Below are 23,967 nucleotides of genomic sequence, written 5' to 3'. Positions count from 1 at the left end.
TAAATGGTACACTGCAGGGTTTCTCATGAACAAAGAAAAGAAAAGAATAGAAAATACAGAAAGTAAAAATGTTAATTATTTTAAGACAGGACTCCATGCATACCGTTTAGTGCACTGTGTCCCATTGTGTGCAGACACCATGACTCCTGTTATTTTAAGATGAAAAACATTTCCTGGTAGAGCTCTGCTCTGTGCATTAATGGGAATCTGAGACTTTGCATTCATTAGGATCATTAGGAAGTGCTGCTGATGCAGACTGTGATGGATGGTTCCTTCTGCCCCCTGGTGTTAAAGTACTAAAGCTGTCAGTCATTAGAATACAGCGGCTGAAGTTGGTGTTCGAATATAACGTTATTCCAAAAACCACGACCATTAATCTGCTGCTATAATATCACCGTTGAGGAAGACGTTTCTCAAGGATTCCTGAGAATATCTTTGTAAAGCAGTCCCACCTACTGTTGCCAAATACTGTATGTGATTGTGTGAAAGTAGTTTCACAAGCTCCTTTTTTACACAACATCTCTAGAGTGTGTGTGTGTGTGTGTGTGTGTGTGTGTGTGTAAATGAGTGCAACATCATGCACGCCCTTGAGGAGAGACTTTTAGAAAACATGTTCTGTGATCAGCAGACCGCGAAGACACTTACGGAGTTCACAGGAGAGAGATACGGAAGGCAGATGTGGCCATTTACAGCATACATGAAAACAGAGAGCCAGATAAAGTCCACAACCTTCACTGAAAAGCTTTATTGAAAAATTCTGTGGGCATGAAAAACATTTCAGTGAACATTGCAATAAGCCACAAGTTGCATTACAAAGTCCCGAATCAGTCATCTGTATAGTGACAGCAGGTTTTTTGTTTTTCTTTTAAAAGAACAAACAACGCAGTGTGAAAACTAAAAGCAAAATGAGAAACTACTATATAACAGCATCAGCTCTGAAAACTCATTTGTTTGTGGAGAAAAAAAAAAAAAAAAAATCAGTCAGCGTGTCTTCAAAAAAAAAATGCAAATGAGTTATTGAGTACTGGCTCTCGTCATGAAACAAATGACCGCTGTGTCAAGGAGATGTTTTTTTTCTGGCGTGGTTCAATTTCTCCATCGATCCAGTGAAAACAATATTGATCGATGTCTTTGGTCATCGACACGGGGTCACAGTCAGCGAAGCTTCCGCAGGGCACGAGCAACACGGTAGAGCCGTCGTTTTGCTATGGCTTGGATTCAGTAATAATCACATCATTAATAATAATAATAATCATCATCATCATCACAAGAGGATGATTTGGCCAATCAGCTATCAAAAGGTCGGAGACAGTTTTACAAATACTGTACATTAAACCCTTTAAGTTGAAGAAGTTGTCATAAAAACCTCCACAGAATCAGTCGTGCGGCTTCACGCTTTTTTAAAAAAAAGAAAAAAAGAAAAAGAAAACACAGTTCTAATATGTGGAAGAACTTACTGTGAAAAATAATCAGAACATGAAATAAGAAGGCAGAGTGACTTTAGATAGCCTCTGTGGGAGCTTACTGTTCAGCTACATGACTCATTTCTGCTCTTGTATATTTGTTGTTACCGTCAACACAAAATCCACACGCTGCTTAAAGTCTGTTTACTTTTCAAAGATAAGCGAGGTTTAGATTTGATAGTTTGTGGTAATGACATTTCAAATTGATGATGTGTTTTAACTTCAGAGATTGCATATCCCTCTGTGGACACAGGACATGCTGCACCGCTCATGTTTATGCTGGATTTCTAGCAGCAATAAAGTAAAAAATGAATCGAAAACAACAACCGAGGTGCTCTTACATCATACAAATGGGATTTTGAAGGGAAAGAAACACGGAGACGATCTTGTTGTAAGACACTGATATCACTCGATATATACTGTTCTGATTATCAGCGCATCCAACGCCTTCATACAGTATATTGGATTCCTCTGTGACAGAGGCGGGTTGGGTGTCTGGTCACGTGGCTTCAGCTCCTATGATTACTCCACACGACCAGAAGGGGAAGAGGAGGTTCCTCTCAGGGGCATGTTTGACACCAGCCCTGGGTTCCACTGCTCATACTACCACACTGTCTAGAATGCCAGAAAAACAATGTGAAATGCTCTTGTTCTAACGCATCCGCTCGCATTTTCTGACCCACAGTCCTCGGCACCGAGGAAAATACTTCTCACAAAGAGCAATTCACAAAAGGAAGGAGAGGAGGCGTTAAAAACAAGTGTAAGTTTTAAAGTGTGCTCATCCCAAATCACATCCGCATCACTCGGATCGCGAAGGATACAACCAAGAGGGTCAAATTTCGAGGTGCATTTTGATAACAAAGGAGTACAACCACTTTGTATGCACACTGCATGCGACAGTACTTTGTAAGGAAAGCTGCAGAATGTAGTGAGACAGTGTGGGGCTTATATTTGGTCCATAAGCGTCACTCCAGTTTGTGGAGCCACATGACCGTATTACCCAACCCACCTCTGATGTTTATGTCTTTTCACCCTTTAGATTTTTGATTTTTTTTTTTCCCCCTCCTTTCACACCCATTGTGTTTGCGATGTGTGTCATATGGACCACAAGCCGAAACGCGTTGGTCTAAAATGAAAGTTCTTCTACATACCACAAGTGTTACGAGTTTTGACCTCGCTAGCAAACGACGGTACCCAGGCTGTGTGGAAATTACTGATCCTTTTTTATATGAAACTACGCTGCACATACTGTATGTGAGCCTTTTTAAAGATGAAACTAGTACAGAGAGGCTGACGAACACAGTATTGGCTTCAGTCCTTTCAAGGGATTTGTCGACAATTATAAAAATATAGAATGTTATTCGAATAATAATAATCCTCTAAAGTGTGAAAGGTAGTTGGCACATTACACTGCAATAAAATTAAATTGAGAATAATAAACAAACCCTAATCAAATGAAATAGTCAGTGATTCAGTGGCTCTCTCTGTGCTCCACACAAACTGGTGACGAACAGTAGTTTTCCTGTCATCTCCTGTATCCCTTTCAGACATCATCACGTAAACATGAATCAAAGGGTTCATCCCAGAATCCTAAATTTGAAGTACAGCGTCCGGACTCGTTTCTCTTGACATTACAGACCAGAACAGGCAAGCTGGGACTCTTGTACCGCCTCCTTTACAGTCCAGTCTGGTTTTAATGCGCTCATATTAACACTCAAGCTTAATAGAGAAACATATCAAATGCATGTCTTCTTCCACATTATGGAGACGGCTCCGGAATAAATGTCTCATTTAATAATCATTTCTTATGCAGTAGGAATTACAAATGATTGAATAAAGAGTGAATACTGTGAAGGAGATGTTCTAAGTTGCAGAACAGATGTTAATGGATTTGATTTTTCTCCTTTATTGTGGAGGGCGAGAAACTCATTAAATCACTGTGTTATGAGACATAAATCTCCATAAATGTTCAGGTCATTAATACCAGCTGCTTACAGGACTGAACTTCAGCAGAACTCTTAGTTCTAGCAAATATAGAAAATAAACAAGAACCAAAACACAATGTCTTGTCGTTTTTATCCATGCTTACAGGATGGCTCTGTGGATGATGATGTCAGATTATGATTTTTCCTCTCGTAACTCCAGATCACATAGAAATGCAATGCCATCAAATTTGCTAATCATAATGCCAGTAAAACAAACAAACAAACAAACAAACAAAAAAAAGCAGTCACCAAACCAAATAAGCAGCTTCAAACAGAGGATTTTTGACATGATGGCACTGAACGTTAAGACCACAGAGGACTCGGCAACCAGCAGACTCCCAGGTTGGACTCAGTAGAAACAATTTACACTCAATATTTACACGTATACCGTTTTGTCAGCCACGGAAAAAAATACAAGCCAGAAATCAAACTTTCACTCGTAACACTTCAAAATGAAACACCACTGATGCAGCAGTAATTTAAGAAGGAAAAAAAAAAAAGAAAGAACCAAACCACCGTCGCTCAATATCCATCTAGATAGGCACGGCAGCGCGGTGGCGAATGTAGTGCACGTTCAACGACGCGTCCCGACACTGAATAATGACCCGAAATACAAAGTGAAGAATTGAAGTTGATGAGAGAATAAGAGAGTTTGGGGTCAACTATCTTTGAAGCAGCACATACAGTGCACCAGACGCATCCTGCAAAAATGATGTTCCAGTGTTATCATACAGAAAACAAGTTCTCTCTCACTGCTCTATATCAACATTTAACAGTCAGGGATTACTAAACCAGAGTCCTTCAAGAAGAAAACAATTCAGCAAGTCGCCTGTGAGAAGAAGATGAATGAACACCTACATGGACTGAATTCGCCCGAATATATGACAACCAAAACAACCCACCACATCACCACCATCACCACCATCACCACCATTAACACCACCACCATCTCCATCACCACCATTACCACCACCATCTCCATCTCCAACATGTGTTTTTGATAATGAGACGGTCTTATAGTCGTCCTGTTGGTCAAGTTTCCCTGAGATAACATTCACCGAAGGCGAAGTGAATCCTCGTCACTGAAGCCTTTTCTCTAGCAGCTTCTTCTGAGTTCATCGTCCAGGACCAAACATGATTCTTGGCCGTTTGACAGATTCTAGTTCAGGTTATATTTCTGCAGTAAAGACAGAGGGAGGTGCTATGAACTCATTTTCAGTCACTTTGAATGTCTTCCCTCTTTGACAGTAAAACGTGAGCCTTCATAAACTCCTGCAGGTTAAACTGGGCTAACGAAACTGTAGAAGCAGCTGGGGGCCGTTCTATGCGTTGCGCTCACAAACGCCGCCGCCATTACTGCTGTAGCAGAACTGAACACAGAAGTATTTGTGTTAATCACAGTCACCGGAAGTTATTCAGTCAAAACAACACCGACTTTGTGAAACAATAACATGAGTTAGGTGGCTATGACTGACGTCTTTAGTGTTGAATTAAAAACACGTTCATTTAGGCTACTGAACCCAGCAGGAATAACTTGGTAGATTTTTCATTAAAAACTCAAACTCAATGTTTTTGTGTTTTGCAATGAGACAAAGTGCAACATTTAATACAAATCTGAAAAAAAAGAGGTATAGTTTCATAAAAAGCAAATATGTGGCGTGGAGCAGAGCTTTGTGGCTTTTACTTTGTTTCCTGCTGGAGTCGCTGATGACAGCACAGACCAGCACTCAACACATTTCTTCATGAAAAGGACCAAACAATGAGGTCATTGTGTTACCATGACAATGTCATATACAGGGTCACCGGTGATGTGCCACCACAATAACGAAGACTAAGACTGCTTCCGCCAACAACTTGAATTTGTCATTGAAAGAACTGAAAACGCTTTTTAGCCTGGAAACATTACAGACAACCCACAATTCAACAGAAGACCGTGTGATACGCTGGTGTAAACAAAAACACTGTCTGATGTTGTGAACACGTAACAGTCTTGTCCTCGAATCTAACGCGACCCCCCACTTTTTCAAAGTTCATTCCCAGAAATAAATATTGCCTCATATTCAGGCCAACGCTGTCGCTGTCACAGGAAATGGTGACATTGGTTTGTTTTAATCAAAATTATATTAATTTAAGACTGCATGGCAGCCCGCAGTGATTTCCCTTCTTATAATATAAAGCAAAGTGAGAATATAACCAGAGATCATGTAAAATTACTGGCAAATGATCCTCTGTGACAAAAAGGCACAAAAAAAAAAACCCATTACATTCATTAATGAAACAAGCTGTCGTTATCTGTGTAGAACTGAAAATCATTCAGGAATCATTCATTAAGTTTATACAGATAATTCACCTTCAAACATTTAGGGCACACAGATGTGACCTAAAAAAACCACCTTGATTACTCACAAATCATTTAAAGATCACTAAACAACAACCAGATGTTCCTTTAAAAACATACACATGTTCAGGAAGCTTTATCATATTTAACCTTGCATTTTTCAAAACCTAAAGAATCTCTGCTGTGTGTGTCAAACTGGTGCTCGATAAATAATCCATTTAAAGATGAAGTGTGACGCACGCTGGCACAGCTCTTTATGGGCCTGTCCCATATTGTTGACAAAAAAACAATTGTTTTAATCTGGTGGCCTTAAAGAAGACGGACAAAATCTGGAAGCCTGGAAAACATCCAACGAGTTCAACACCTCCAAACACAAACCACCGAACAGGCCGTGATAAATTAAAGCAACGATAAGTTCTTATATTATTGTATTTTTACACCAGCTAGCCATAAGCATCCTCATACTTCACTCTAAGTCTTTATTCAATAAAAAACATGCGTGTTATCTGCATTATTCCACCGGGCACGACTCCGTCACATCGAGTGTGTAAAGCTGTTGTGTTTCGTCCTCTGGGTGCCTTGTACCTTTTTTTTTTTTTTTTATTAAACTTCTTGATGTGGTCATTATTTTCTGGATTTTTTTTTTTTTGTGCTTCTAGTGTGTAAACGTTGTCAAATGGTTTCATTTTTATCAGTTTTGTATATATTGTTAATGTGCTGTAGACTACAAAGTGAATACAGCTTGCTGTAGTTATGTTGTAAAAAAAATTGTATCCTTAATTTGAAGTAACTCTTTTACACATGAGCCTTTTAGCAGAAGAGGACACATTTCTTCTTCTGGCTTGAAAGACTGCGGGGGTAGACACTGATGGAGCGACGTGATGAACAGTCGGGGGTTTGCACAAGGTGTTATATTTTGAAATATGAATAGATACTCTGTGCTATTTTCTGTCCGACTTCCTGCCTGCTGATCTGATGCAGATTGACTCTTTGAATCTTGAATCTTCATCGCGCTTCCGTACAAAACAAGCTATGTATCTGTAATGCAGCGGAGGGCCAAGCCGAGCTGCCGTTGGAAGCTGCTGATGTGCCGATGCGTGTCCGGTGGAATATAAATGTTGGTGTAAATGGCAACGAGTGGCTCTGGTAGCCGGTTCGGAGCTGGAACCGGCAGATGGAACCGGTGAAAAACAGCCTTTAGGTATTAGGAACTCTCTGGCTTCTCCTTTAAGCTGGGCAACGATATTTGGGACCTGGTGTTGGTCTGGGACCTGGTGTTGGTCTGGGACCTGGTGTTGGTCTGGGACCTGGTGTTGGTCCCTGGCTGCTGCACTGTAGTAGCCCACGGCTCCTAAACACTTAGGATGGGGCCATACAGGGGAAGAATGTCCTGAAGGATGTGAGCAATGTAAAGACAAAATAATATGAAACTTCTCCACTTGATAAATAGAAATCCACACATTTCAACCACTGGCTACGACAGCTTCAAACTTCAGTGAAATAACACAATGAACGTGTTGACTCATTCACGGCCGTGAAACCTGACGACGCAGGACTAATGAGTGTGTTCAGCTCACATGGCAAACTAAAACTCTGGGCACAAACAGGATCCAAACATACAACAACTGTCTCAGTCACCCAAGTAACAAAGTGAGCCAGCTAGCCTGATTTTTTTCTTTTCTTTTTTTAAGTATTTTACATGAGAGACCAGCTCTGTCACGAACCTTTTCCTTAGGAAAAATAAAGAAAAAGGAAAATCAACAATAAAAAAAAATGAAATTAAAGTCCTTCACATATCCAAGTACATGTGGACAGCACAGATCTGCTTCACTGTTTCACACAGCGGTGCAGCCTGGACGGATGCTCAGAGATGCACCTGACTCTGTGGGCCTGACTTTAACAGACGTCTCCTGTGTCGAGACATCACTTCGGTGGAGACGGCCATATGGGGAGAGGATGGGCCTCTGTGTTGAAGACGTACTTGTCTAGACTGAGCAGCTCCACGTCGTCAGAGAAGAGCAGATACAAGTACTTGAGCGTCTCACCCAGGAAGAAACTCTCCATCTTGTCCCGGGGCCCGGGGTTAACGGGGTCGCGGACGTTGCTAATGGACGTGTAGCCGCCACCAGACACCTGCGGGGTGAAGGTATTTGGTCAGGTGGTCAATGTCCCCATTGGGAAGTAGAAACATCTACTATAATGTGAAATGCAGTTCAACCCTCCCCTGCTGAGAGAGGTTTTAAAATAAAACAAATAAAACAAATAATTCCTGCAACAATGTCAGTGAACCAAACAACAAGACTTTTGTATTTTCTTGATTGTGTTTTTCTGTCAATAATGTGTCCACGCTGTTTTGCATTCAGTTGAGAAGTTGAAATAAGCCTCGTCTTACCTAAATCTTGATTTTGAGCACCTTCATTGTTGAAACTGGAACCGAAACAACTGGACTGGACTGTGTAGTACAATAATATTCAAAGGAAAAAAAACTATTCACTACTCGCAGTCGATCAGAAGCCAAGGAAGAAATCTACTGTGGGTCATTTAGCTTATTTATATACTGTGATTAACCTGGCTAACAATTAGTAGGCGTCAGTAAAAGTTCAATAGTGAAAAAACAAAGGCCATTCTAGAAATACTCCGCATCACAATCCACATTCATGGGTACCAGTAATCCTCTCGGACATACGTGTAGTTGCTCAAATGTAATCATCATGTCGTCATAACAGACCAGAAGTTTACTGGGACAGAAATGCAGCCCTGGACGTCCTTCAACACGCTCTCATGTTCACCCTGAACGACAGTGAAGAAGTCGGTAAAAAGTGGGATGGATATTTTGACGGTGCACCAGTCCACCAATGTGGCGGCCTATTGGAATTTGGTCCTGGTAATCCAGATGGCCAGTACAGTACACCACCACTGTGAAGCACCCGTGGACAGAGGTTTTGTTGGGAGGAAGCAGGACTGGTACAACTGTGACATTGCCACAATTTGTAAATCAAATCCAAACATTACATTACATTTCATTTAGCTGACGCTTTTATCCAAAGCGACTTACAATAAGTGCATTTCAACCATGAAGGTACAAAACCCAGAACAACAAGAATCAAGAAAATACAATTTCTTCAAGAAAGCCAAACTACAAAGTGCTATCAGTAAGTGCCATTTTAGGCGCTACTAAAGTTCTGCTATATTCTGCAAATATATAAAGTGCTTGTGGTTTCAGACTTGAATATCATAGAAGAGTGGACAATTTGAGGAGGTCTGTGCTGTCGAGAGCCCTTCTAATTCAAAAGAGTAATGAAATTTGAACTTAAAGTAAGTGTGGTGTCTGTGTGTGGCTTGTTGTCTGTACCTTAGTGTACTTATTGAAGTTCTGCAGTATGTCCCAGCCCCAGTCTTTGTACTTCGTGTCCTTGGTGAATCTGTACATGTAGAACAGACTTTCCACTGTTTCTGGTCTCAGCAGGTTGTGTCTGTCTGCAGGCTGGAGGACACAGGAGAAGATGTGAATAAATATTATAATAAAAGGATTAAAGAAGGGTCAGTATTTTAGTTTGACCCTTAACTTGAATTGGGCCGTCTTCCATGCATTTGTTACTTCAAGGCTAGAATATTGCAAATCCTCAATATCAGGACGTCCTACTAGCATTTTGAAAAGCATCCAGTTGATTTAAAACGTTGCAGCCACTGTAATGACAGGATTTAGAAAAAAAAAAAAAAAAGATCATATTTCTTCCATCCTAGCTTCTCTTGACTGACTTCCTGTAAAATCCAGAATAGAATTTAAAAACCTTCTTTTTCCATACAAAGCCCTTAACTACCAGGCTACACCATATCTTAAAGACCTCATAGATCCACAGCATCTCTATTGAACACTTCACTCTCAGAGAGCAGGCTTACTTGTGGTTCTTAGAAGAGGAATGGGAGGCAGAGCCTTCAGCTACACGTTTTGATCGGGTGGCTATTTAACATCGGTTAGTTCGCTCTGAATTACTCTGATTCTGAAGAAATATATAGTCTTTAAGATCTAATATTTATTTTCCTTAGTTCTTAATCCTAAAATTGGAATGAGCTCCTGAAATATTTCATATTATATTTGAGGTTAATGAAGGTGGCAGTGGAGACGAGAGCAAAAACAGTGTATGCTTTGATAAACCTACAGCTGTTAATGAAAAATGAAATGAGCCCAGAGGAGGGTTAGAAAGGTTGGTGTCACAACTCTCAACAAATGTAGACTGGCTAATCACAATCTTCTTCAGCAGCCTCACTCAGTGTCTTTAAAGGCTCCCTCAAGAATCCGCAGTGGACTCTCAGTCTTTCTGGTTATACTTTAACTTGCTTAAAAGTGCAGAATATTCTTCCTCTACAAGACAGTGAACGGATAACTGGGCTTCCAAATGCACATCCATTTGAATTTATGATGGAGAAAGAGATTTAAATAAGACAAAACTGTTTTCATGATTGTGGCTTAATACTATATTGATCACCATATTAATTCATGTCCTTAGACAAACTCCTTTATCATCATTTTTTGGGGGGCTTTTAGGCAAATTTTAAATCGAGTTGAATTTTGAAACAAACCTTTACAGCAACAGTCATTTAATATGCAGGCTTAAGCTATATGCACATATAACAGACACACAAATTGATTGCACATAAACTGCACAAACAAAAGACAGAAAACCTAATAAACATAAAACGATAACCAAGTGCCACCTGTGTGTTCCCGGCCGTACCTTGACAATGACATCATGGCCGTCACTGGCCTGCAGGCTGAAGTGAGCGATCTCCGGGCTCAGGCCAGTCTCCATCTGCTTGTACATCTGGTGACAAGTCTCCATCAGCTGCACAGCCAGATCCATGTGGTCACCTGGGAGGCCGTTGTGGGCCCCCAGAGCCAGAGTGCCTGGCAGGAAACACACCAGGTGATCCTGCAGAGGAGTGACAGAGGGAGAGACGCAATCAGGAAGGAATGATACATTTTAAAAAATAATGATGAGAGCTACAACTGAATGGACGGGCTAGACTGACTGCACTTGAGTTTCTACAGCGACAGATTAAAGAAAACGCAGTCAGAGGCTGATTGATTTAACAAGGCGGTTATTATCCGTGGATGATTGACCTTGGCCGAGTATAAAATACCCTCTGATCTTCAGGGTTTTCTGTGTTGTGTACATCCTAAATATAGTAGGCTACGGAGTTTGAGACGCCATAGTTTTGCTCCCTGACTTTGAAAGAGCATCTCTACCATTTTAGGGTTGAAGCGGTTGTGGGACAACTCTCCAATAAAGGTCAAGCGGCCCGGACCCGTCTGTCTCACGAGGTGTTTTCTCACTCCCTCGATGGCCTGAAGGTAGTCCTCCAAAAGACTGCACAAAACAAAGAGGAAATATTAGTGACATAAATTGTGTTAAATCAGAAATATCAGTCGGTCTGTCGTGACTTTAGGGCTAAATATTATGAGTGCTGTCGTTTTCAATACTTCATACCAATAGAATCTTTTTTGACATTGACATACAGTACTGTGCAAAAAGTCTCAGGTACATTAGATGTTTAGTTATCTCTCTTGTGTTCGGTCGTGCTAAAGACCCCAAAACATACAGCTAGACTCATGAAGAACTATCTTCAGTGATAAGAAGCACAAGAAGTCCTGCAACAGATGGCTCCGCCTCCACAGAGCTCGGCTGCCCACATCATGGAGTCAGAGTGAAGATTATCTGTATATTGTAGCTACAAAAAAATAACCTGTGTTATGCTCTCCCCCTATAAAATGCACGAGTTTCTGCATGAACCATAAGTAAATTCCTCAACCTCTGGGAATCACTGTCATGCAATGTTAGATATAATACACTCCCAGTGACGTTGAACGCAACGCAGTGATTTGCTATTGTTACATACTGTACATGAGACAAAACTGTCCCTGTGAGTGAACACAAACATTCATTTTGTTCAATTTAATTCACTTGGAATCAATAACAGAATGTTATGAAATGATAATGAAAAAATTGTAATCATCACAACATAAATCCACTAAAATCCAGCCCTAACCTGGTAGCTACAAGCACAAATCCCTTAGACCTTATATTTTCTTTTCCTTGAAAGCTTTTACAATCCAGTATTCCCTCTCAGAATCAAAGAAAAATAATGCCAACATTTGTAAAAAGTTGTAATTACTCGTCTTCTGTTTTGCCTCCCTGGATCCACTGTTTGAGCAGGTACTCGTAGTAGCTGTCTGCCCTAGCACCGAGTGTGAACACTCCTTTGTGGGTGAACTGGCCGCTTTGGGTGTTGATGAACATGGGGACCAGGCCATCGTGTTTGCCGGGCAGCTTGTGGACCATCTTCATTACCTCATTTACAACCTCCTGGAAAGGTAAAAAATAAAAATTAGATGAAATTAATGACTAGAAATGAGATAATGACCCCACCAGCCTCAGATCAATTACTGCTGGTGTTTGAGCTAATATACATATTTGAAAAATACAGTTGTAAGTCATTTATCATCAGAAGGTTATTAGCAATTTCACACTTTGGTAACTCGAGGCTCATCAAGAGTTATGTCACATAAGGGCGGCTGGGGTCATGACAGAATTAATTAAGTTCACGTCAGACAGGGTCCAACATCTTCGGGAACTGCTTATGAAATGACAACATGATGGATGCAAAACAAATCTTCGTACACACCCCTGACTTCAGTCACACAAGTGTTTGCGAGTTGTACTTTAAATGGAACTTTAACTGAACGGAAAACCTTCATCTCAACCCAGGAAATATTTATATAAACAGGCTGGTCTTTTCCCCCCCTCCATCTCAAAGAAATGCAAATCTAAATTATACACACTACGGCACGTGTTACTGTTAAGGAGGCCCTGCTGGTGTCCTAACCTGGTACTGAGGGTCCTGGGTGAGGCGGCTCAGCTCTCTGAATTCCAGCTGAATGCTTGTGACTTCAGCCAGCGTGCTATCTGATGTCCATCTTGGTGGGTGTGCTATTCCCTTCCCAATGTTGACATCTGAGAACGGGATCTTTGAAGGTGTTTTGAAGGCGGGCATCAATCTGGACCCGAGGTCTTTCTTTAAATGGAAAAAAGAAATTGAATTTCAGGAGGAAAACATCATTTGTGTCCCAAGAGTAAGTACATTTTTTGATTAAAAAAAAGTGCAACTATCTAGAAGTAACATTAGTAACAACATATCCAACAAAATATTTCCCTGATGACGATCAATCTTAGATGGTACAAGCATTTCCTTGTTCCTAAGAATGTTTTCTACATGTTTCCCAAAACGTCCTCCGTTCCTCTTTAGCACCTGAGTTACACATGGTTTTGTGAGCAGTGGATCAGGTGCGTCTGTGATTTCTCTGTGGACATGACCAGAGACAGTTGGTGGTGCTGATGCTCCACCCACAACAGGAAGAAGAAGAAGAAGAAGAAGAAGAAGAAGAAGAAGAAGAAGAAGAAAAAAAAAAAAGAGGCATCAAAAGGAAGCGTAATCGTTCCAAATCGCATCCATTTTCTTTTTGCGATGAATATGACCAAGTGGGTCAAAGTTCAAGACGCATTTTTATGATGAAGTAGTACGTCTCAATTGTACACATACTACATGCAACAGTATGTACTTTTTAAGGGGTAGCGGCAGTACGTACTAAAAGTAAAAAAAAAAAAAAAAAGAGTATGGGATTCGGAAGGCAGGGTTTGACTTTCAACGGGTTGTTCACTGTGAATTCACCACACGGGGTCGGACTGTCAACACCGAGTTCTACGGCGACGTCCCAAGGCGTCTGAGGGAAAAGACTCCGTGCAAACAACCAAACCGTGGCGCAATAGTACTTCGGTTGTCCAACATGACGACGCGCCTGCTCACAGCATGTTGAAAAACGGAGGAGTTTCTCACCTGCAACAACACAATGGGCTCTCCCCTCCACCTCTATTCAATGGACTTTCCTCCCTGCCACTTCTTTCTGTTGCCCAACAATTAGTCACTAACTTGGATATGCACTCTGCTCAAGTTTTAGTTGTGTGAAGAAATCACACGTGTGCCGGAACCAGTGATCACAATAACACCTAATTAAGATGCTGGTGTTGATGAAGCAATGGAAATTGCAATACTTCTCACAAATGTTATAGTTGAAAAACACCACGAACATCATCATTGGAAAGAAAAGATTGGCCGCATCAATTCTACAGTGTAGTTTTTAATTAAGATTCGTGGGTTGTATTTTCATACAGTCAAACATCATTTTTGATTAAAACTACAGTCTTAATGAAATGATGTTCTCCCGCAACACAGAAGCACCAGGACAATAAGATTTCCTGTTACGGGTCAACTCACAGCTTTCTCCAGGAAGAGCCGGTCCCCTGTTAGATGGTAGCTGCTCAGCAGCCCCCCCAGGATTCGTATGGTTGTTTCAAAAAGATTCACGTCTGTGTTCTTGTCAAAGGACAGCTCTTTCTCTACCCAGTTCTTTGCTTCTGCAAATTCTGTGTCAAGTGAGGTAGATTATAACCGTGTGAGAAGGAGAAACAGAGGACAGGAGAGAATTACATTTGTGTGAAGGAGTTTTGCCTCCACACCTCTTCATCTCACTTTTAACTCCACACCTGCAGATTATGTACACTGCATACAAAATTAAAAGATGTGAGTTGATGCAAACAGATGTATTATATTTATTATTGGCCTGTTAAAAATAATTCAACTTAAAACAATTTCATTTAATCCCTTTTGGTATGTGCAGCAACTGTTGAAGCAAACTGTATTGTTCATATAGTCAAACATTGGCCTTCTATTGTACTCAGTTAGATGGGAATTATACATGTAATCATATTGTGTGTAGAGAGGTTGAGGAAAGAAAAGGGTCATGTTGACCTGCAGATTCCTAAAAGGCTGAGGAAGGAACATTGTTATCTTACAAGGTTAGCTGGGGAGTGAGCAGAAATAGGCTCACTATTGTGAGAATGCAGGTGGGGACCTTCCTGATACAGACAATAAAGTATTTTCCTTGCAAAAGTGATGCATCAGCAATCCTTTTATTTTAGAATTAAACCAATTAGATAGGTTGTGTGTAAATGTTGACAAATCAGCAGCATTGCATCCCTTTGGGAGGAGCATGATGGAAGAGGTTTAAACAAATATGGCAGGAAATCATCTTTTACTCTGCATTTTGAATCCAGAATTGTTGGGATTTGTACTTTCTGTTATATGAATAATTTAGGCTGTGACACGCAAGTGTCTTTCCATTTCTGTGTCTTTGATTTGGTCCCTACAAACCTAGATGTGGCTATTTTGTAAAAGTAATGAGAGACAGAAGAACATACACAACACAACACTGTAGATCATACCTCTATATCATATTTCAGATGACAGAGACAGAATACGCAACATATCATACCTTCTTTTAGGCCCATAATCCACATGGTGTCCAGAGAATCAATCAGTGTCAGACCCAGTCCGAACCATTGACCAAAAGACTTAGAGATGGGCTTGAGCTCATCTTGACCCCAGGCGTAGTTCTTGTAGCCTTTCCATGCGTGTCTGAAGGCATCGCGCACTGCCTCCAGTCTGTCTATAGTTCCATTGACAACTACAAAGACGCACAAAGGAATGAATGATATTCAAGATTAAAATCGTAAACTTAAATCTGGGTTTCCTTTCGGAAGCTTTTCCAACAGTGTACATCTCATGTTCTTCTCATAGAAGGAATACTCTGAGCTACGTGATGATGCTTTGAGCTCAGCATGGTTTTATCCTGCAACTTAGAAATGTTCAAACTTCGAGTCAATAAAAAGGTACATGGCTTTTAAACAGCATACAGCAGCAGAGCTGGCCGAGGCTACGTTAAAGAATCCGTTTGAGGGGAAACCTTAAAACTTCTCTGTGGACCCAGAATTACAGCGACATTTCAAAGATTGAAGTGGGACGCTGACCTTCCGTTGGGACGGCGTCAGCAGGATTGGCAGGTGCTGGGGGCGCTGCAGCTTCTTTCTCATTGGCTGAGGGTGGAGGCTCTGTGGCCTGGTCAGCTTCGATTATTGCTCCTCTCCAGCTGCGTGAGAAAAATAAGAACCTGTTATACACCTGCATTGTTTACACCTGTTTGTCTAATACATGTACAACAACAACAACCACCACCACTGCAGGGCCTGGGTGCCGATGGAAACTGTTTGATAAATATTTTTGGACCACCGTCTTCTTATCTACTTTTCTCAACAGTTCCTAAACCTTAAGTACTTGTCTCACAGAGGAGAAAAGCAAACAGCGAACAGATGACCTGACAATCTTCTTTTCTTTGTCGTCTTCCTCGCCTTCTTCGTCTTCAACCACCTCTTGCTTTTCCCCACCGATTGGGTCTGAAACGTTTCCATCTTTTTGTAGGCTCGGTGGACCTCTCTTGTTTGAAAATGTCTTTTTCTGTGGATAAACAAATGGCTAGAGCTAGAAACAAGGGGGACAACATGAACATCTCTCAGACCAATAACTGTTTAATAGATGGTCCATTAGGTATTAGTATTTAAAAATGACCTCTCAGCAATCTAAATCAATAAGTTTAGCTCTTTCATAAACCAGACCACAAACAAACAAACCACTGGACTGACATTGAGGCAAATCAGATTCTAACTTCAGGTTCTGTTGTCATCTCACATCGTTTTCAATCATCAAAGTCTTTGGACAATTGATCTGAAAGAACATGAAGCATTATATCACTTACATTATTTGTGATGTAAGTATAATGTTTCGACTACTAATTAACATGTTAAATAAATTTGATGGATCTTTGGAGGGAGGATCACTTTGTGGTGAGAAACTGCAGATGAGAACTATTCAGTCTTTGGTCAACAAACATGATGATGGCGATGATAGCAAGTGTTTCTGAAGTAAATGAATACAAACGCAACCCTAACCTTAGTGGGAGGTTTCGCCAAAATGGGGACGTTCGGTCCTCTGGGCTCTGCTACAGAATCTGGACCCACAGCTGGCCCCAGATGTGGCCCCACCACAGGAGCTGGAGGTTTACCAGCAGCAGCCGGACCCAACACGGGCTTCACACCGGGAGGAACAGCCTTCAGATCTCTGTCATCCAGCTCCAGCCAGTCCTCCCTGTCAGACAACCCTACACACATGCACACACACACACGCACGCACACACACACACACACACGCACACACACACACACACACACACACACACACACACACACAGAAAATAACACAGAAACACACAAGACATAAGAAAACAAGCTGTGCATAAACTGAGCCAGTTAACTGCTGTATATTACCACCCGTGACTATAACAATGTTTAAAAATCGTCTGAGAAAAGACGACATGAGTTGGTAATGGTGGCTTCTGAACGAGACCAAGTTTGAGGAACGCTTACCATCTATTACTAAACGCTCAGTTTTCCCAGATGACACTAAAACACAGAGTTAACAAATGTATCTGCTGTGGAGAAGAATTCTCAGCATAAAATAGATGCAGAGGAAAACAGGAACCTTTTAAGATTTAGTCATCTTAATGTGGACATGATTTGAAAACTAAATATGATATAGGAAGAAACAGATAAGCCTTAAAGTAAGCAGGTGTGCACAAAAGCTTCTTCAACCAACAAACAAACTATCATCTGAAAGGTTTCCTGGCGTTTTAATTCTTTGCAATTCATCATCAGCACACACAACAAATAAGCAAGTCGACTCATCAGTTTCAGCAAGTGAGGCAGCAACACCATTAAAACTAATGACAGGCTTTGCTTCTGCCTGGATGTGAGCTGAGCACTGAGTGGACATTGTTTACCTCTCCACTGCTCTGTGATGCTGGGATAGGCGAGGAATCCTAATATGAGCAGCAGAGCCAGCAGGAACAGGACGAGGCTTCGCTGGAGCCGCGACAGCTGCTTCCATTTCTGTAGGCAGATAAACAAACAGCACTGACGACGCTGAAACACGCCTAGCAGCTCTGAAGTGCAGTCACAGACTCTAATATCCTCCCCCACAGATCTGTTTATACGTCCTTTAAAATAGCAGCGTAAAAGAGGCCCTCCTTTACCCTGTACAAACTCCACATCTCTCTCCACTTGATGCGTTACAGTAAATACATTGACAGTCCCACAAATACATCAGCTAACCAGCTCAACCCGGCGGTGTGGAGGGGAGGGACCAAACCAGGCTCTCAGGAGGCAGGCTGGTCCCACTCTGTTACCTGCTCTAATTAACACCCGTGCAACAGCATGAAACTATTGAGCCATCGTCTGTGAGCCATGATCAACACACAGAAGACTTTATCTCAGGGGACATTTCACTTTTACTTTGCGATAGTTCTTTCAACGAAGCAGCATGAGGATGTTCTGTACAGCTCAATAGTGCAGAAAGATGTGGTTTTCCCTGAGAGCACAGTCATCAGGAGACTTGTGATTCAATATCCTACTTTTTGAGCAAACTTTGATATGCTAAGATTTGCAGCGGGACATACAGTACCGTCAAAAGCTCTGAGGTTAGAAAACCTTGTCGAATAAAACACATTATGTCAACCTGGCATTTGTGGTATATTGCATCAGCAGCAGCGGCTGTGGAGTTTCTGCAATTGTAATTTAAGACCTTCAAGACCTTTAAATACCACACAGCATGCAATTTCACACCTGTCTCCCAGTCATACTGGCCAAAGTATGAAAGAATGATGGAAAGGTCAAACAGATAATGAAGGTTAGAATTGTTATTTAATACAGCATAACTTTTAACATTAAAATCAGTTCTAATGATAAAAATTCATGAAATTAATGCAAATTGGACCCAGATAAACAGCAGAAGATGGATGGATGAATAACAAAAAAACGAAGTATAAAATTGGGGCTGACGAAAAAACAAAACAAAACTGAGCAACAAATCCAACTGTTGCACTGTGTGTAACATCCCCTGAACAGAGTTTACAAAGTGCTCTACAGAGAAGCAAAGCATAGTCGTACATAATGTCAATGCCGGTAAACATTTAAGAAAACAGGAGGCAAAAAAGACCATACCATCCTGGTTGAAGGTTGTATAGGACCTGCAGATACCCTGCAGTTCTTGTCTAGATGACATTATCCATTTTTCACAGTTGATACAACACAATGAGCAAGAGTCCATTATCCATCTCGTCTGTCTGCACTGAGCTGGAGGCAGTGAAACTCACTCAGCAGCTCTCACACATACGTGTAGGAAATTCAGTGCTTTCACCGTGTCTTTTGGGAACGTTGAAGGTAACCGACGTACAAAGCACTTCGTGAAGTCCTCTGCACTGAGAGAGATGCAAACACTGAGCCAAACAAGCCACTCAAAGGCAGATGATTTGCAGGGAATATTTTTTCTCAGGAACCATAAACCGTCATCAAAGCTGACGACCCCCAGGTTCAGGCAGATCGGTGCCTCTGCTGTCAAGCTGGCTTTATAGAAGACAGGTCTGTTGATATATTTCTCAAATAAAATGTTACGGATTAGTAGATAAGAGCACTCGGTTGCCGTTTTCAATTCAGAATAAAATTCCATGCATGAGAGCCGACCACGCCATAAAGAAGTGACAGAAGTAATCGTGCCGAAATGATGACTAAAGAGGGATTTTTGTGGTCGGGGTATTTGGAGATTTTCTAGAAGCCAAATAAAAAATATGTTTAAAGGGTTGATAGCAGTTTAAGGATGGATTAAAATGGCCTCATTTAGTCAACTGAAACACAATGGAAGAACACACACCCGCGGTGTGTGGATGTGCGTGAGGACACCATTATTTCTCGGCAGCATTGTATTTCAGGTCTCCAGGAAAGCAACAATTTGATCACACGTTCTCCCCAGAACATCGTGTCCTGGATACTGTTACCTTCTCTCTGTATGGTGAGTTTAGTTTATGCTGTAGGTGTCAGATGACGTCCATCAAATGCAGCATGGTGTGTTGCACTTAACACAAACAGCTGTAACAATACAGAGGAAACGAATCCTTACTGTTGCCTAGTTTCCAAAGACTTCTAATTCTTGTATTTGAAGTATTTCCATCCAAGGTGTCATGGAGTCTACTTCTTTCATTACGTAATTTACTTGACTCTATGTTGATGTGTATGCAAAGAGGAAGGTGCATATTCCTCGCTTATTTGATCAACATTTATATGAGCTGAGAATGTGACATTTGCTCACTTCGTGTTCAGTGTTTCTGCCCATACAGGTTTTCTGAAGGAGGATTCTAACTCCCTGAACTTGTCATTTCCACTGACATTTTTTATTTGTAATATGTATGTTTGATTGTGTTTTGTTGCTCGGTAAATTTAACTAATATTCTTGTAAAAAGGGCAACTGAGTACCAAGCAGCACTAGTTGATTGCAGATGAATTCCACCTGGGTTTAAGTGGTGCAAATTCCAGAGAACCTCCCTGATTGGCTGCAGGCAGGAAGTGACAGGGTATAAAAGGTTTTTAGATTTGGTTTTTGGGGGGTTCTGTGGGGGAGTGCATCCTCTTGGGCGCTTTGTTTTTACTTTTTTGTTTGTTTTAAATAAATCTAATTTATATTTTTGGAAAGATCCCTGCCTGCATGCTGGTTTATCCTTCTTTATCCCACTGACACTACAACTATGGTCATCCACAACACAAGGTCGTTAAACTGATTACAGTCACACAGAAGTCTTCAGTTAACAACCAAGGTAGTGTCGTTGGCGGAAGGTTGTAGGACCAGTTGTACGTTGGTGAAAGAAGAAACTTTTCCACGAAGCAGTGTTGTGATTTTCAAACCCCGGAGCAAACAAGAAGAAACAAGAGGATGAGGTGTGAAATGACACGTAGGTCTTGACCTGTAAAACCTGAGTGTTAAGACCAACAAAGGAGGTGAGGAGACTCAGTGAGAACGCACACGGATGTGAAAGTAAAGAAAACAAGATTAAAGGAAATGTTTGGGGAGAGCCAGTGAGGTGAACAGAATTTGTTTTATCTCATGGTGGTGATCAGACACATGATGTGCTCAGGGGAAGCTCTCAGCCGAGGGGGTTTCAAAATTCAGCTGCTCCACAACAAAGGACGACTGAAGCATTGGAATCGATTTGTCACGAAAACAAATACGTTTCATAAAAGACAGAGATCATCCACCTCATCAGACACATAACCAAACACTTGGATGGTTACAGCTGATCAGTCAGATTTGAGGAGCGCATAGTGCTTGGGCCAGGTGACAATATAAAACATTAGATTTGTGTGTGCTGTTTAGACTTTAAGTGATGTATGTATGACGAAGTATTTTGATATCTCAACTATCTATTCCATCGGATTTGCAATACACATACATTCCTATCTGGATATGACGTCATAACAAACTAGATGAAAAGGCAAAACGACGTCCTTGTAAGGTGTTGCCACTCAGAATCACAACAGCTCTCGTGCTCCTTTTCAATCACTTAATTGATTATTAATTAGTTCTACAAGTTTCTACACTCTGCTGCACAAGTGCATACCATTTATTTAGATTTAGATCACTTGTTTGGTGGAGTCACTTGTCTGAAATATTACTAAATATTACTCCAAAATGGTGGCGAGTGATGTCGAGCTCTATTGACTGTGAAGGTCACAGCACACGATTCACGTCATTTTTATGCTCATCCATATCTCCACCACTCCCATCAACTTTCAACGGAGGTTCAGCAGTGATCAATATGGACTGACAGGCAGAGATGACAGCGTTGAGTGAATGACGGTAATCTCTAACAGCAGTCAGGGGTGAATTGGCCAAAGATGAGTTCGATCACAAACTCATTATCTGGCGTAGGATTTGTTCCTCAAAGAGGAAAACTGAAGTCTCTCTACAGCAGCGACGTGCATGCCGCATTACCGGACGACTCACCCTCCAGCACGATTGTCTTCGGTGTTTGCCGTTGTTGTAGCTGTGACTGTGCGGGTCACTGAGTGTCAGAGAGATGAAGTCCTTTCTGGAAGGCGGATACATCCTCTGATGTGTGCAGGCAGTCGTAGGTCATAGACCCTGCACGCAGAAAAGGAACAAACAGTTTGAGAATTACTGTTTCCTAAAATACAGGTTATGTGTAATGTGAATGCAAAGACCAGCATGACCGGTCTTTATGATCGGTATGATCGATATAGTGATCTTTGCTGCAGCTTATTGTATACACACATATATATATATATATATACACATATATATATATATATATATATATATTCTCATTTTCTATTCTAGTGTGTGTGTCTGTGTTTGTGTACTTTTTTCGTCTCTGATGCACAATCTACAGTGACACGTTTCACACACTCCTTAATGTATTTATCACCCTCGTTTTCAGCACCATGGACAGCTAACGATAACCGCCAGGAATTGTACGTATATGGTGAGATACACCGCCGCACTGTAACTTCATTTCTGGAGATGTACGAACCAAATTGTTTTAACAGCACGTACATTACACATTTTTTTGACGATCTCAGTTGAAATAATAGGGGATGCATTTCTGGCAGCAACAATCAGGTCTGCCCAATTAGTATGACACTTCAAATCAAAGTCTGATAAAAAAAAAAAATCAAACGGTTTAATCAGCACATGTACTGTATTTGATCACCTAAATTTGACAGCCTACACTGATTCATTAGGATTTAAAAACCTCCTCTTATAATAACCACACCTACCTGAAATTCAAAATTATACTTGGAAAAACAAATAAAGAAATTACAGATTTAATTTGATAACTATAGAGTTTACATTTTGAGATCAATCAAGGAATGTCTCTAAATGTTCAAACACTATAAACTTCAGATCATTTATCATAATTGATGAACCAGACAAAGAAGATGATAGTTTCCCTTTTAGCTGCACGCCGTTCTGCGTGCAGCTAAAAGCGTCCAATTCTCATCATAACACCGTCTGCGCGAGTGCGTTTCTTTTCAGGAAACAACTGTACAAACTTAAAAGGGGTCTTGAAATAAAAACAACAACAAAAAAAACTTCTAATACAATTTGTTATGAGGAAACATGCCTTAGTTAAACTCCAATACAGTCATGATTGGTAAAGTGGTCATAGACCACCAGAATACAAGTAAAACGAGGGGAGCTAAATGGACTCAGCGGTGGGAGAAGTATTCACGTCCTTATACTTGTACTAATACTACACCCTAATTCCCCACTACAAGTTTAAGTACTAAATTCAAAACCTTATTAAATATGCAAGTATTATCAGAAAAAAATGTTCTGTATATCAAAAGTAAAAGTAAACACTTTTAACTAAGTGTTTTACTATATTTGATGTTTTTTGATTAATATTACTCAAATTAATGTGCAATTTAGTTCTCTAGTTATTTAAGGTTGTGCTTATTTTACTTAATTAACGTACTGTTTGTTTGTTTGTTCTGTAAAATCCTCGTATTTCTAAAAAAAAAAAAAAAAAAAAAAAAAAAAAAATCATCAAGCAAACAATACATGTTCCAGATAATCCAAGCAGGCTTTTAAAATAGTTCACCAGTAACTAAAAGCTGTCAAGACAAATTGTGGAGCAAAAAGTTTAATATTTTCCTGCGAGATTTAGTGGAATTAAATTGAACGAAAATGGACTGCCTCAAGTAAAGTACAAATACTCAAGTAAAGTACAAATACCTCAAATTAGTACTTAAGTACTGGACATGTATTAGTTATATTCAACCACTAAACGGAACATAGTTCTGACAAAACAATAACATGGGCTGCTCGTTGTTTAACAATGTTTAAAAAAAAAGTCTTCTTCGAGTTAACTTCTTAAAAAGAGTTCATGTATGAAAGTAAACAAATAACGTGACTTTCTGAGTACGACACGATACAACTGGTCAACAACAGCGGCACGCTATTTGCACAAAACGGGCTAATCTGTCACCAGTCCTCCTCTTCTCCTCCTCCTCCTCCTCCTCTCCTCCTCTCCTCCTCCTCCTCCTCCTCTCTCACCTTTGTGCCTCAGCGACGCTAATTCTCCTCAAACAGCTGTCAGATAGCTACGAGATGCTAGCTCGCTCCTCCGGCTCGCTACTGAATGGGGGGAGGAAGTGTCACTGTCTGGGTGTCAGGAGAAACACCGACGTTGTACGGGACGCGCAGCCGGTCTGTCCGACCGTCGCGCAAGAAGACATGAGGCGCCGAAACACGTTCAACCCGGAGAAATGTGGCTCAAAGTTCAGGAAGGGGGCAGCTGCGGGAGAGATGCGGAAAAAGAGCTAAT

The 23,967-nt window shown here is 40.9% G+C and overlaps 1 protein-coding gene across 1 annotated transcript; it reads right to left on the bottom strand.

Annotated features, from left to right (window-relative positions):
- Window positions 1-725: 725 nt before the first annotated feature.
- On the bottom strand, window positions 726-23,967 carry man1b1a (mannosidase, alpha, class 1B, member 1a). The gene is made up of 14 exons (XM_069161449.1): window positions 23,697-23,967; window positions 21,621-21,758; window positions 17,572-17,680; window positions 16,685-16,893; window positions 16,054-16,193; window positions 15,710-15,828; window positions 15,175-15,366; window positions 14,118-14,266; window positions 12,672-12,860; window positions 11,961-12,151; window positions 11,035-11,155; window positions 10,523-10,717; window positions 9,139-9,270; window positions 726-7,919 (listed from the first exon to the last, which is right to left on the bottom strand). The coding sequence occupies exons 2-14, from the start codon at window positions 21,720-21,722 to the stop codon at window positions 7,710-7,712; spliced, it is 2,058 nt and encodes a 685-aa protein (XP_069017550.1). The 5' UTR covers window positions 21,723-21,758; window positions 23,697-23,967; the 3' UTR covers window positions 726-7,709.

This window comes from Embiotoca jacksoni, unplaced genomic scaffold (genome assembly GCF_022577435.1).
Source record: "Embiotoca jacksoni isolate LCO1_2020_lvr unplaced genomic scaffold, fEmbJac1.0.p SCAF_10, whole genome shotgun sequence".
NCBI lineage: Eukaryota > Metazoa > Chordata > Actinopteri > Embiotocidae > Embiotoca > Embiotoca jacksoni.
This window is presented reverse-complemented; position numbering and strand designations above follow the sequence as displayed.